Here is a 15,724-nt window from a genome sequence, read left to right on the forward strand (position 1 = left end):
GGCAGCTTCTCTCTCTCTCGCTCCCTTTGCAACTGCTACATAGTATCCACTGATGCAAGCTGTACCAGTGCATATGTGTGGGTGACTGACTTTTCTCTCGTGTAACGAAAACGGGTCAGACGTCACGGATAATAGTGCCGGGCATCTGTATTACTTTTGTACTGTACCCGATATAATTATGTACGTACGTGCACGTGAGACGTATACACACGAGATACACACCTATACCTCTTTCCACAGATTCCCGAGATCCCGAGACACCGGACTCGAGTGTATCACCACCCTGGCCTTTTATTGCGCAACGTTTGGCAACTCGCTGTATACTTTCAAGTCCCCCGTACCTTGTTTTTCTATTGTAAATTGAATTTTCGATCGCTTGTAGGTACATCAAGCGTACGGGTGATGTTTGAGTTAACTTTTAACGTGAATATATATGTAGCTGCGTAAGGGTGGTGGGGAAAAAAAAAAAAAAAAAAAAAAAAAAACAAGGTAAGCGAGCGGAGTAACCGAGAGCGCGGCAGTGGCAATAAATCGCTTGCCTTTCCAGAGACCCCCTCGACGCTTGCACGGAGCTTTTCTCCCCCTCCCTATTTTCTTACATTATTGCAATACTTGGAAAGGGGGGGAAACTCCATGCAAGGCACTTGGAAAACTCGAGCGGTGCACACACGATGTAGATTGTTCCTGGAAAAACGAATCTCAACAGTTTTCTCGATACCAGTTTGCTTGTGGTGGAAAAAAGAAATTGGGGGATGGTAGGGGTAAGGTGCACCGTAGGGGGATGAATCGTTTGGCACGTGCGATATATATTAGATTTCCACACGTGCGACCGTCAGCTTGTAACGGCGAAAAGCAATATAGTTTAAATATTAAAAAAAAAAAAAAATACTTTCTCACGGTATTTTACTTTGCACGCGACAAAAATATATTCGATACTTTGGTGTTGTGATCTAATTCGAGTGAAAAAAGGGTTCTTTGACGCGACATGAAAAAAAAAAATTGGCGAAAGTTTAAAATTGGAAATCTCGTGGTTACGCGATAAGAGCACGTGAAACGGAAAGTGGAGTCCAACATCGCGGCGATGAATAATTAAGCCCAACTCTCGATTATCGGCCAAATTTGGCTGTTCGAGTCTTACATTGTACTCGACACCTGTTACCGCTATTACACTCGCACGTCAAGGTCTCGGGCGTTTTCATTGCAAATTCAACACGACACCGAGTCCAATGGTATCCAGTTCTCTCTCTCGCGTGTGTGGGGGTGGTGAAAAGAGTTGTATGAAAAATCGCGCGTCGAGCGAGGGCGAGGGGTACATCTTTTGAATTTGTTTCAGGGCCAGCGAGGACCGGGGCTCGAGAAAGAGGCACACATGCAGGTCTAATCGTTATTCTGCATAATCAAAGTTACGAGAGCCCTCACCCCTTTCCCTCTCACCCTCTACTACTCTTTTTTTTTTTCTTCTTCAGCTATTTTTAACTCGTGACTCCCGAACCACCTTTTCTTATGTACTTTTTTTTTTTTTTTTTCTCTCACTCTGAAACCGCACATCATCGTAACCCCCTTACGCGTCGTATACGTTAAAAAACTGCGAAACCCCAAGGGCCCCTTCGAAGCGACGCGGGTCTCCCCCGAGGGATGAAAGGCGCGAGTCCTCTCCGGCACGTTCGCTGCAATGCGCGCACATGCGGCATCCGTCCGATGGGTTTTGTTCCAAAGATGCCTCGCGCCGCCCGTGAATTATTCGGCCGAAACTTTCGGCAAACATTGCGGGCTACGCTGCGGGACGGTACGTACACAACTTTTTGCTCGTGCGTGCTCTCGTTTATATTACATACAGCTGCAACTTAAATTAACCAGTGCCATTTGGCTGTTGCATTGTTTTGGCAAGCTCCAGAAAAATCTGGGCTCGTTTTGTATTTTGTGTACACAATGTACGCTCCTACTGGCGCAGTTGGGATGTCGGGTTTTTGAATAATCGCTTCAACGCGATTTTCATACAAAATTTGCCTCAAAGAGACACATTACGGTGGAAAGCCGGGGGAGGTGATACAGCCACGTGTAAGCCAAACGCGACAGCCCCTTTCCTCGAACGAAAAGGAAAGCTAAATCCAAGTGATGGACGGAATCTCAAGGAATTTGTCCTGCCTCTACGCGTACCCCAAGGAGAGTAAGAAAAATGCCCATATTTCAGTTAAGACACACGTGCGCGTGCACGAGTCCAAATGCCTGTTTCATGAAGTCGAAACAAACAAAACAAAAAAACTCACGGTTGCCCTTCTTTTTCCTCCGAGGGTTGCCGGCGATTGTTTACTCGGCTCGGCGGGATTTATCGCCCCCCCCCCCCCTCGCCCGTTGCTCGATCCATCATGGGACCAACCGGTGTGTTTCAATTTTTCATCAGCTTTGCCAATTTCAATTTCACCGGCGACCCGTACCCCATCATCGTCCAAAATATCCCTCCTGGCGTACCACGCCGACAATTAATCCCACCACCTCTGGATTGATCCTCCAAGTTTCGGACGAGGAAAAGGTACAAAAAAAAAAAAAAAAAAAAAAAAAAAAAAAAAAAAAAAAAAAAAAAGGGACAAACCCTTTCACTCTGAGTGTACTCCCGAAAAACTCGAACTCCATGTATACATATACACCTACGGCAGCAGCTCACCTCGCGCGCACACAACTTGCACCCCCCCCTAGAGCAGACGGGCGAGCCCCCACTTCGTCTCCTCCTGGCACGTTTATCGATCCTCGCTCGGCTGATGGCGGTATATAGGTGTGTTGTACCCATCCCAGAGTGAGACGGAGGTGGGTGCTACCGTGCCAAAAGAGCAGGACGACCACAGTCACGGAAGTAGGAAGGGAGGCCTGCCTGCACCCTCTCTCTCTCTCTCTCTCTCTCTCCTGGGGGTGGAGGGTTGCGCGCACCGGCTGACGATCTCCGTCGTGTGTTCTCGTGCTCGCAGTGGCTGCCCGGCCACAAAGCCGGCACGAGCGCCTTTGCTCGCGTATTTGCCTCGGAGTTGTTCGCGAGCACACGCCGACCGTATCACCTTTCGAGACGACAACCCTTGGCTCGTAGTACCGCGTAACAGGAGGAGGAGGAGGAGGAAATTTGTTTCGTCGAACGGAAGAGGAAGGGAAAGCTTAGTAGAGAGAGAGAGAGAAAGTCGCAGCAGCCGCAGTCGGGACGACCACTGCTCAGCGCCACCCCGCGGTGCTCCCGTACCCTCTCCTTCCTCCCGCTGCATCTGCTCTCTTTGGCGCGTGTGCGGTGATGCACCGACTCGGAGGACCGCTCTAGAGGCGCCTCCTCGGTCCTCTTCGACTGCGCCTTGAGGTACAACCCTCGCGGGTTGATGTAGCTTCTCCGCTCCCGTGACGCCAACACAAAGAGAGGCTGCATCGCTCTTCTCGCCCCGCGGACTGCACTGTGAGTTTTTTCCCCTCTGTTTTTTTCTTCCTTTCATCGCAATGCTTGCATTTGCTTACTCCAAGATGATGAATTAGTTTTTTTCTTTCAATCTAATCGTTCGTGGGGGGCTAGTACGCGTGGATCGTTTGGTTCTCGCTCGCGCGCGTGTCACGAAGGAAAAATAGAAAACGATAAGAGGCATTATCAACTTATTGTGTCATAACTATGATGGGTCAAGCGTTGCTTATTCGTACCATGATTGGTGCACCTGTAATCCAGCAAATGTTGAATTTTTCTACGAATTTCGTGATTTCCAACGAGTTTTGACAGAGACACAAGTCCCTTTAACGATCGCGTACTACACTGTACACGGTAGCTCTGATAGCTCTCGATCATTACGTACAAGTTCTCTGCACGAGGCGGCCTGGGAGCGCGATTATTACCACCAGTCAGGGGCGCGAGCCTCGTGCCTAGGAGTTGTTAGGCATACACCCCCCCCCCTCGGTTAATATAATGCACGGCTATCGTCGATAATGCTAATGCGGTCGGAAACTTTGTGGCCGAGTAATTAGGTATCAAGGCTTATTGGTTGGGCGCTGCGGTGAGTTATTGCACGACTACGCGATTTTGTCTCTGGAAATCGGTAAACCGGTTTTTTTTTCCCCCAAACGATGGATGGATCCACTAGTGCTCGCTTTGGACAAATCAAAAACGTTTCATACGTACGGCTGGTAATTAAAAATGGCAAAGCGCGCACGAGATCGGCAGGGCATAGCGTGTGTTCGGTTCGGAGTTTTCAATCAAAAAAATTATTCGGGGATGCAGAAAAAAAGTAGTTTAAAACTTCATACATGTATACCTTTCACAGCCGGGGAAGAGCGAAAACTTTCATCGGTGTGTATATTATAAACGAGCCAACCTGTTTCGGCAATTAAAGGGCGACCGATCGATCCCGCCCCAATGCTCACTTTCACGAGTCGAAATCTCGACTGTACGTACGGAACACTCGATCGATTTTTTTTTTTCTTTCCCCCTCCAGCGAAGTCTGTTTCGAAACTCACCACCAAGCCCACCTTCGGCGATCATTACTATTCAATATTCCGGTGCTCAAATACATCCAATAATACCTCCCGAGCACGGAAAGACGTCAGGCGCCGTCACAGGGCACGAGCGAAAAAAAAAAGAAAAAAAAAAAAAAAAAAATTCCATCCATCCGGTCTTACATCACACGGCAAAATACGAGTTTTGGCTTTTTAACTTATAGAAACGATGATTTCCTCTTTGCGCCTATGGTATAATCGCACGCGACGGACCGTCCGGGTGGTTCATTCGGAAGTAATATGGATACGGTGGATTTTCCTAGCTATACCAGTGCTTAATTACTATACAAAAGCATGGCTTTACAACGGAATGGCTTTATGGCCCGCCACCGACACTTTTACTGCGCGACGATCGAGCCCTTGCGAAGCGATTCTTTGCATTGGACTTTCAAAGACAACCCAGAAAGGGCCGTCAGATCGAAAAAACGTCAAATTTCCAAAAAGAGGAAGCACATATACTTATGCACACGTGTACAGCTGAAACTGTGTATGTATATAATATACGTATACCCGCGTGCTGTACTAGTGTGTGTGTGTGTGTATGTGCATATCAAAAGAACAACGGCCTCGACATAGCCCGGCTGTGATGTGTCAAGGCGATGCGGGCGCTCAGAGCACGACGTAATCTGATTAATCGACGCTCGGCCTGACAGTCCGTCGGATGCGTGTATAACGTGTACACAATATACTTACATAGCCCACGCTCTCGTCGTCGGTGTTAAATACTAGTATGGGGTTTATTTGTAATAATTGCGATGGTTATACAGTCGAGTAGGCTTCCGTCAAAATATAGAAACAACAAACAGTTCAACGACAGCGTCCGTATGAAAAAAAAAAACAATCATCGCGTGCCCGTCAACTTCCATCGCGCATATAAAATCACTGTAAATATATTCAACGAGTATAGGTGCAATTGTAAATTATTTCTCGCGATCTCGTAGCGGTCGCGATTAAATGAAATGCGGTTTGCCTTTCGAGCTTTGACAATGACTCATACGAGGCTAAAAATAAACATCGACGTACACAAGCCCCATTCAGGTCGTGCGACGAGCGGTTCAAGTGCAACTTGTACAAGTGGGGGAAAAACATACACACACAAAGCGTCAACGGCCAAATCGACTATTTTTATTATCCACCCACCAACACCCCCGTATAACTGCGATAATAGACACACGTGCAACGCGACATCAATCGTTCACTTGCATATTAAATTACGGAGACGTATAGACGTAGATAAGGGAATTAAAAAAAAACAAACAAACAAACAAATGGAGTAAAAGACCTCAAAGTTAAAACACCAACGGATGTCGAGGTCACCTCGTTGTATTTCCGTTTGCAGAGAGATAACACAAATCGTATATATTTCAAAAACGTCACATTTTTTGTTCGAAGCATCCCTCTCCGTATACGAAGCGCCGATGGTTTTATTTCCACCCTCAAAACCGATGTACCGGCAAAAACGTTCAACCGCGCGAAAGAGATCGTGAAAAGTTGTCCTTTGAAAACCCGCGCTTCCGCATCGTGAAACGCGCAACGGCGCATCGGCCACTCGTCGTGCAAGTAAACCCCACGGCACCCATCTCCGGGATTTTAACGATTCTTTTCCCGTTTGGCGAAAGTCAAATTTTTATTCCCCCTCGGATACCTACCCTCCCCCCCCAAAACTCTCCTCCCCGAGATGGGTATACAAGTGCAGCGACCCTAGGCTAAACCCGCGGTTATATACACCTATGCAACGGAGAAAAAGCCGGGGGAGAATAGGCAGCCTAGACGCCTGGCTGATCTAAATATAACTTGCTCGGCTTGTAACGCCACGGCGTCGCCGACCTGCGCGTGGTGAACGAACTACAGCCCGCCGACGAGGGTGGCTCGTGCACACTGCTGCACTTGCACGCGGGTGCTTTGTTATACTCAAAGTTTAAAGGGATCACCGGTGAATTTGACTAGAGTGGCCTCGTTGGGGTTGAATGGGGCTGCTTGGGTGTAAAAAAAGAAAAAGAAAGGAAAAAAGATGGAAAATTGAGATATCTCCGACGCTCTTGTACATAGTCGCTCTAGCCGTAAACGAGCAGTGTACCGTGTGCGTAAATCGTTTTTCTGTGTAAATATGGGGTGGGAAGGTAGAGGGGTGATACGAAATTTACGACTCGACTCGAGGTATTTTTATAGATATGAGAAACATTTTTTTTTATGCGTTTGGATGAAAGATAAACGTCGGTATTATTCTGAAACTTTTTTTAATATCCACGCATCGAGTACCCGTATGAAAAACTCGTCATCTTAGTTGCCTCCGCTGGCACCGCGTGCAACGTTATTATTATTATTAAAATTTTTTTTCTTCTGGTACAGCCAGAGTGTAAAATCGAGCGGAAGAGGGTGTAGCAGTGGCAAAAAGCGAGGGTTTTATCGATGTCACGTTGATCTTTGCACGAGTCGTTACCTTCTGACATTGACGTCACCGAATCAAGCGAGCGGAATTTATCGGCCGATTGTACGCGCGGAGCTTCACGGTAAACGTTTCGGGCACGTATTAACATCTTTATCGAAAATTCGTGTATCATACGTGTGGAAAAAAAATCGTGACATCGGCAAGCGCGCGTAGGTATAGGATCCGATTGTGCTGGATACCACATTTCATCTGAAATGACGGAAAGAGGATTTCGCGGATCTTCCGTACGAAATAGCGTCTGGTCAAACACGCCAAATGACGTTGATCTCTACAGTACGTACACGAAAGGTTGGACTAATGAAAAAAAAAAAAAAAATTACGAGATTTCGCAACTGCGCTCTCCTCTGCTGAAATTGCTACTGACAAAACAAAATTGCACCACGGCTGCAACGACACCGGGAATTTAATTCGAGAGACAGACACACCCGCGCATTAAACAGAGACAGTGTACCCCTTAAAAGGGTAGCTGACAGCGAATTCCGGAATTATTATCAGGGAAAAGCGCACGAGCCCTGCCCCTCTCCATCGAGGGAACGAGTATATAATATTTATATACACGTACGTACAAACACACGCGTAAGCGAGTGGAGGTATTATGTAAAGTTAATTGGAATATTTCCGAGCGAGAGTGGCAGTGCACGCGCGTGTATTGTCAGTGTCCGTCGGGGCCGCGAGGGAAGAAAGTATCTTTTTGAACTTTGCCAATCATGTTTTGCAATCAAAACGAAATTAGAACTTTGGGGGAAAAAAAAAAATTAACAATGGAAATCTCAAGGTCTTTTTTAAGAAACTGCGAGCGTCGGGTAAAAAGTCGTTTAGTCCTGAAATCTCATAGGGAGTTCCAAACGATTTGCAGATTTTTCAGGCACTCCTTCGGAGGTCGCAGCAACGAGAGCCTCGAAATGACACCGGAGGGTAATCGATTTTCGATACCCGTGCCCCAAGGAGGCAAGAAAAAAGGAGCGTCTCCGTAGGATGTCGTACAGTCCTCCCGACTATTGTACCGCGTATATTCTCGACAGTGCCATTGCCAGGCGCGGAAAAAACCCTTTTCCCCCTCCCGCAGCTCCTCGAACCTTTACTTTATTTCGTTAAAAAAAAAAAAAAAAAAAAACCGATTTCACACTGCAGCTCCCCTCGTGGTTCCAGACAAAGAGCGAGATGCCAGCGGCCACGGGTGGTGCCGAGCCAACGGTAGCGGCAGCTCTCGCCGCGCCGGAGGAGCTGGACGAGCCACCCGAGCCACGCGCCAACCGCGGCTCCAACGCCCGCGCCGGCCTCATGAAGCCCCTCGTCGTCCTCGCCCTGCCCGGCATGTACCTGTTCTACAAGTACAGCCAGTACAGGCGCGAGCAGCGCGAGCTCTCCAGGCGGCGAGTCACCGAACGCGAGCTCCAGCATTTGCACCATAAAATCGTGAGTATAGTTAACACCCATACCTTACTCTCATTGTTTCCGTATTTATATACATATACACTGTCTTTGCCGCTGATGCTGACGTGGAAAGGAGTAGGTGTTGCCAGGGGGGGTGCGAAAGTTACTAGGGAGACAAATGAGTTGCGAGAGCGATCGAGTGGAACGGGATACAAAAAAAAAAAAAAACAAAAAAAACACCCTGACAGAGCAACAAAAAAGGAGTATACCCTCGGTATCATCGATCAAGCGCAAGCAGGTAGGTAGGGATGATAATTAGAAAGGGGGGGAAACGACCGGGTGATTCAAGCGGCCTTTCTTGCGCGGCGGCGTCAAACGATCGAGCGATCGGACTTATCAGATCGCCGAGCAAAAGCCACCGCGTTGTATAGCGTTCACCTTGATACGATATGACACGGAGGGTGTACTGTATAGGTACAGCGGCACATGCACGTACACACATAGAATTTGCCTACTTTGCATCCTTATCTACCTTGAAATGACGAGAGATCCGCTGGCTGATAGGAGAACAAATTATATGTATGTATACTTGAGAGGCAAAGTGGAGTATCGAGCGAGAATAAGGCAATTAATAATACTCTTTTTCCTCAAAAGGACTAAAATGATGGTGATTACAAGAACGAGTCTCACCTCGGGGGTGTCGGAGTATACACGCATATACGGTCATGGGTGGGCAGACGGGCGATCCTTCATATTGTACATGGACGAGTTTGGCTAACGAGGAACAGAGATACCGAGACGAGAGAGTTTTTGATTAGGAAAGGGGGAAAATTATGAGCGAGAGCTGGGCAGTAAGTGTGTACACGAGAAAGACGGATGGCACCGCGCTATAGGTTATCCCCGTTGTACGATTATGGTGTTACGATCTGCTCCCCCCGCCCCTCGAAAGCGTGTGTGTACACACTGGGATCATTTTTCCCATCAGCGTGGATTAGGGTTTGTTTTGGGCTATAACTTAGTGACGCGAAGTAAGTGTTTGGACAGCTACGGGGACGTATTTACTCGGGGTTTACGACGGAATCGGCTGAGCGTTTGTAACACGTATTGGGGGAGGGAAATTGCGTTTAGATACGGTCATCTTTTTTTCTGGCCTTTTATTCAAATGTAACACACATGCAAAAACTATTAAATCGTGAGGTAAGAATGCGAGTGCAATACTGGTCGAACGAGTGGAAAAAGTGCGATTTTATTCAGTAGAGGTATACCTATGGTGCTTGTGTTCAACTTACTCGTTGAACTGTGACGAAAAAGTGACCAAATAAAAATTGATCAGTACATATATCTCTCTCTCAAACTCCAAAGCTCGAGGTACTTACGTACATTGCATCCTCGCTGGCACCGAATGTAAGTCGACGAATGAAAAGCTCATTTGCATAATCAAGAGCACGTATCGGCGTGGTGCGTGTTTTCACTCGGCGTAGGGGCACTTTGGGCGAAGACCGCAGAGGAGCAGGAAGGAAGGAAGGTGACATTGGTCAATTTTGGCAGAGGCACGCGATTGCGCTACCTATAGGAACTAACGGGAAAGGGGAGAAAGAAACAAAGTACGTGCGACCCACAGGAACCGCGGCAAGGAGCGGATGCGAGGAGCTAAGACAGTGCCTCGTTATACTGGTGGGCTCCTCGTATTTTATGTATTCTCCGTATGTATAGGTACGCGGCGCCTCGGCGACTTTTGTATAGGTCGGCTTGCCTGTGGTCGACATACCTGTGCCTTGGCGTTCGTATCGGGAGAGTTGATTTTTCTTTTATTTTTTTTTTTCTCCTATTTTGGGACACGTATACTTACGCAACCTACGCTCTTTCCGACTAATACACGTCCCACTCGCAAAATACATGTCACCTATTAGTACCCTTCGCCTCGACAACGACGCGCCTCACACCCGTTTCGCCCATGTATTTCTCGCGCTGGTCTGACCTAACGCTGACTTGTTCTACTGGCGCGCTAAGACGGCGACTTTGTTCTCCGTTTCTGCATGGGTATATATACAGCCGAGCCTAACGAGGTCTACGACCTTCGGGCCGCACGAGCCTCGACCTTCAACTTTTCTCTCTATACGCTCGCGGTATGTTACAACAACAATGGCGAGTGAGTCCGCGAAAAGATTGGCTACGGAGGTAGAGAAACGCGAGTGAAAGAAAAACAAAAATCGATCATGCGATAAAACGAAGAGGGGGAGGGGAGAGAAAAGGTGTACGGTGTGAAAAGGGTGAGAAAGACGAGACGTACGCAGTTTATTGTGCTTTTTTACCCATTGAGGGTTGGGGGAGGTAAGTGGACGTGTGTGGGTGGCGGCACTATCTATCAACGCGATCTGGTCCCTGCTTGCGTGAAATAATTTCTTTCTTTTTTTTTTTTTTTTTGTTTGTTGCCGTGAGTAAAGTGAGAATTAGAAGCTGTTTGGGCTTTCACATATCGTCTTGAATTACCACGTGTCAGCTGCTGTGGCTCCAGGAGTAAAAGGGTTATTGGGTCGGAGATACACGTTTCGTGGTTCAATCATCTACTTGTTTTGAATGTACGAAAATTCGTGCTCGAGGGAAATTTTCAAGTGAAACCTTAAAACACGATACCATGTTGCTACGATACGTGCACCGAGAATTCCACCGAGCAAATTGAAAGGGAAAAGATGAAGAAAAAGAAGTACAGGGAAAAGCCACAGGATACTAATACCTTCTGGTTGGGGCTGCCCTCGAGTGGGTACACAGACAGTATAGAGACACGCAGTACGGAGGAGGGGTAGAAAACAAAACAAAAAAAAGTGCGCACTCGATTACACGGATAAATAGCCCGGCCGAGCCGAGCGGACGACGAGAAATAATCACCCACCAACCCCCAAGATCTTCCCCTCAGTCTGGGTGTCGTTACTTTTCCAAGAGAGTCGCAGCGAATCTTTCAAGTACGCGCCCTCCCCCTCCGCTGAACTTTTCATCTCGAGATTATTTTCCGGGAGAATTCAGGGACTCAATCCTTCGTTTGTCTCACTTGGCGCGGCAGTTCCGTACCTCTCGGACTTCTCCAAACTCTAATCGCCGTTTGCATGCAAGTATATTCCGGGCTGTCTCTGCCTTTGCATATACAAGATTGTACCTTCGTTTCCTCGCGGGGATGGAATTTTTAACGGCGCACCCCCTGCCCGTCGTGCGTGCCGAGACCGTGACTGTGTGTTGCCTGAAAAATTACATTTCATAGACTTACGGTAAAAATTTAATACCGTGGGATCTTTTACGGGTTCTTCGGACCCTATCCTGTTTCGTAGGGTGCGCTTTAATAGAATTAACTTTTTTATCAGAGGAAAAGTCTAATACTCTCTTTATGGTGTGTAAAAAATTTTAATCCCAAAGTGGAAGTGGTCCTGTAGTCGTTAAATAAATTATCGTGGGTAATCAACTCGAGTAACGTTCATCCGATCAAGGTCTTTGATAATTTTTTCTTCTTTCATTGTATTGAACAATCATACTGAATGAACCAAAGACTCGGTTATCATAACAACTTTACTTCGAAGAACATTTCAGTGGTCCCAAGTCCTTGCAAACAAAAGCGTGTCTACAATCTACCGACTTTTGTATGCTGTGATATATACGCTTACATCGCAATCACACGAGAGGCCAACTTTCCTGTGTCTACCTCTATTTCTTCGCGGCTGTACGGTACTACAACTATGGGCGCAGTCTCACGGTGCCATTAACGGGGTGACCGGCGCTGATAACGGGCTTTCAACTTTCGTTCTAAGGCGCTTTCCGTTCCATGTATTGGGTACAGCTCAAAGTAAGAGGAGCTCCGCCTCGACCCGCCAGTTGTTTCAGTAGTAAAAGCCCGAAATGGTCAGACGTGCCTATCTGAATAATCGACGCAACAGCCCAACCCCCCCAACGGATTTAAAAGATTGTTTTACCACTGCTGTATATGTACATCGTTGGTTATCTCTCCCTCGTGTCCATCCTTGGAAGTGCCACCGCATCAGCAGCGGAAGCGAAATTAATTGCTGGGCCTGTGGTCGGCCGAGCGTGCACCCACGTGTATCCACCCCATACTATGGCCTGATGAGGGCAAACATTTGTCAATTTCGCTTGATTGGTGCGCTCGGATTGGTTATGTAGAGTCGTTCTTCGGATCCCCTTGATTGTTACTGAATTGCGTTGCATCAGGCATCGCGTTTGGGGTTCAAAGCGATCGGTTTACCAAAATCCGCTTCAAGGTAATACGTATGTACATTCGCTCCGGAAAAGTCACCTTCGAAAGAATTCTCTGGTCTGCCTTGACCTCGAATCTTACGGACGCTTCGAGGCTCCCCGTAAACGCGTTGAATCTCGACGCGCAACTATATGTGAGCTTTGAAAAACTTTAGCCCCCCCCCCCAAAAAAAAAAAAACTCGCTCCGCTTGATCGTACAATTTCCGAGCTTTAATCTCGAAAGCGACCACTTTGCCGAGCAGTAAAAACTGAAATAAAAAATTTTCCGTCATCGCGACACAGGCTCTATGTGTCTTTTTTTTCATCCCCCGTTCCCTCAACGCAATTCATTTCCGTGCATGTATGGACAGGAGGTGCCTTTTATCATTGTTCTCCCGACGGACGCGTGCCTCTGGAGGGCAATTCTCAACGAGGGAGGCAAGGGGAGCTCGGATGTGCACTAAAAACACTTGGCCTATACGACACCTCGCGTTACATTGTGCGCTCCTTCGGCCATTATATCGCTCGTCGGGGTATTTTTTTCAGCAAACGCGGGGTAAAGTATAACGCTCCGTACACTGGTGGTGGGAATGAAAATAGCACAAGGTGTACGCATTCGTTTGATTGTGATTCCAAACACACTATAGTCAACTTTAAGAATCGGTACTACACAAGTTCTAAATGCGTGTACAGCTACGAAGGAGTACAAGTGGTGCTTTCACGATTGTGCAGGAATGAACTTTGTATGATTAAGGCTCATCTCGTACAATGCGTGATGAATAAAAAAATGATTGATGATGCATAGCAGTGTTTATATTTACTATGAATTATTGTTTACATGATGCTGCAAATCTATGAGATTTTGGTGATTTTCAAATTTCAGGTATATTTAACGAAGCACGTCAAGAATTTCTTCCAGATCATAGATTAATTGCATTTTTTTCAGGTAATATACGGTTTTATTGAAAATCATGATCATGACGATTCACCATGACCAGCGTCATTTGTCTGCCCCCATACAAGAGAGTTGTGCACCTATCGCGTATATAAATGACTTCTGAACACGAAACATCCACCTTAATGACAAACGTTCACTATAGCCTATATGGAAATCTCGTGAATACGTATAGATATATTTTTTGGGGGTAAAGTGTACCTTGGTGATGCGCCAAAAAGGCCTTTGCAACGCAATCGCGTAGCGGACGAGACTATAGTTACAACTTGATCATTTTACCATTCGACGTGAGGTTGCAAGAAGCTCGTGCAACGAAAAAAGAAAGAAAAAACGTAAGTCGACAGTACGATCGAAGGCTCATAAAAGCTTCTCTCTTCGTACTCGTAAAGCTCACGCGACGGAATGCATGAGAAATTTCCCCCAAGTGTATGCATCATCGTATCCGCGCACTGCCTCGCGAGTAAGCGAACAGCTCGATTAGGTACCCATACGCGATCCCATAAAAAGTGACGCCGACCCGATTGTGTATTTCTCTCGCTTAGAGCTATACGTCTTACTTTATACCAGTAGACCATTACTCACGGGCGTTTTTCTCTCCCCCTCGCGCTGTGTACGCTACACGTACTATATAGGTGTACTCGTATGCAGGCAAGCGCATTTTTTATACATGGTCCCGAGGCCCCGGGGCATACCCCGATGCGTTTACGCGGACGCGCGAGAGCTTTGTTTCCGAAATTGGTTCTCTTTTTGCGACAGATTTGTCGGTTGTTGCTTTGCACGAGATTTACTTTGTACTTTTGTGTTTGTTTCCAATTGCGCGAGTGTGTATGTATATACACCGAGTTTCGCGCCAATTAATGGAAACTAAAACTCGCGGTGACGTTTGGAGCGAAGGAGGATAATTGGTTTGGTGGGGACTCCGAGTTTGTACGAATACACAATCAAGCGGAAATGTTATTTCTGCGATCGGTGCTCGTTACATCGATGTCAAAATCGCTCAATTTGGCGTGCACTGTGTTATTTTACAATACACGCACATGCCGGCAGTGATAATTAGTTGTTTTCTTTTCCTAGAAATTGACGATTCATTACCTTACATAGGGGATATTTTCGGTAAGGGAACTGTACGGAACGACTAATTAATACTCGTTATGATTAAAACTATACGTGTTTATTAATGATTGATAAATGTTTATTCTTGTTAATATTCGGTTAACTTTTATGAGCATTTGATTTGTTGTTGTTGGTGACTACAATTGTTATTACAGCTCAACGAGTAAGCTATACAATGGAGATAAATAAAGTGTACGTACACGTAGATGAACATAAATAGACTCTTAACAAGGAAAAATACGCGTATAGTCATTACAGTCACATTCACCGAGTATGATGAAATGAATTTTAAAAAAAATAAGTCGATTGCCAGGAAATCAGTTGCACAAGACTGTTGACTACAAACCGCAGCTCAGTAGAAACAGTCGAAATATGGTAGTCCTTGGGATTGATTCAAGTCTCCCTTCTGTAACCTTCTGTAAACTTCTGTATCTCTTGGGTAAACCAATGATCAAGAAAGTACGTTATAAAATAAGTTAATCGCCAAAAGCTCTCCCCCGAGCGCACACTTGATAAAGTGAGTCCAGTCCGAGTGTATTAAATAAGGGTCGAAATAAGTGATACCGATTAATTAACCCCTGTCACTTTGGACCGGAGAGCAGCGACACGTTAATTGTTGGTATATATATATATATACACGAGGCCGAGCGCCCTCGGCCGAGATAATACCCCTTTCACGCCTCGTTAGGTGAGATGGCCGTCCCTCCCCTTCTTTTTTTCTTCTCCGCTCTTATCCACCCCGACAACAAAAGCTCTCGACTTTTAATCGCGAGGCTGCCTTTGTGTGCGCAACCGCGCTCATCACATCACGCGGATGGATGCCTCGTGTGGCCGCCGAGGCGTCGTCGAGTTCAATCGAAGGGACATTTTTTTCGATGAGAATTCACAGCCGAGCCGAGCTGATCGATATTTTTAATTGCGCCGAGGCACAAAGCACCCCCCCCCCCCACAATGTTATACGTACACGCGCGGACGCTCTCTCGAAGCGATACAAACACACGTCTGCAAATATTTTTCCGACGATAAGAGATATTGGGGAAAAAAAGCAATATTTCTACGTATGTATATCCAGTGTATCTGCTTCTCTCCC

General features: G+C 46.6%; 1 protein-coding gene across 1 annotated transcript in view; it reads left to right on the plus strand.

Annotated features, from left to right (window-relative positions):
• Nucleotides 1-3,152: 3,152 nt before the first annotated feature.
• The window catches only part of LOC106646689 (uncharacterized), a 45,646-nt gene continuing 33,074 nt past the window's right edge, over nt 3,153-15,724 (plus strand). Inside the window, exons 1-2 of the mRNA XM_023390313.2 lie at nt 3,153-3,427; nt 8,090-8,374. Of these exons, the coding sequence (XP_023246081.2) occupies nt 8,120-8,374 (255 nt within the window). The 5' untranslated portion in view covers nt 3,153-3,427; nt 8,090-8,119. The remainder of the gene's footprint in view (nt 3,428-8,089; nt 8,375-15,724) is intronic.

This window comes from Copidosoma floridanum, unplaced genomic scaffold, assembly GCF_036245765.1.
Source record: "Copidosoma floridanum isolate Cflo_tuat_1 unplaced genomic scaffold, Cflo_Japanese_pri ptg000032l, whole genome shotgun sequence".
Taxonomy (NCBI): Eukaryota; Metazoa; Arthropoda; class Insecta; order Hymenoptera; family Encyrtidae; genus Copidosoma; species Copidosoma floridanum.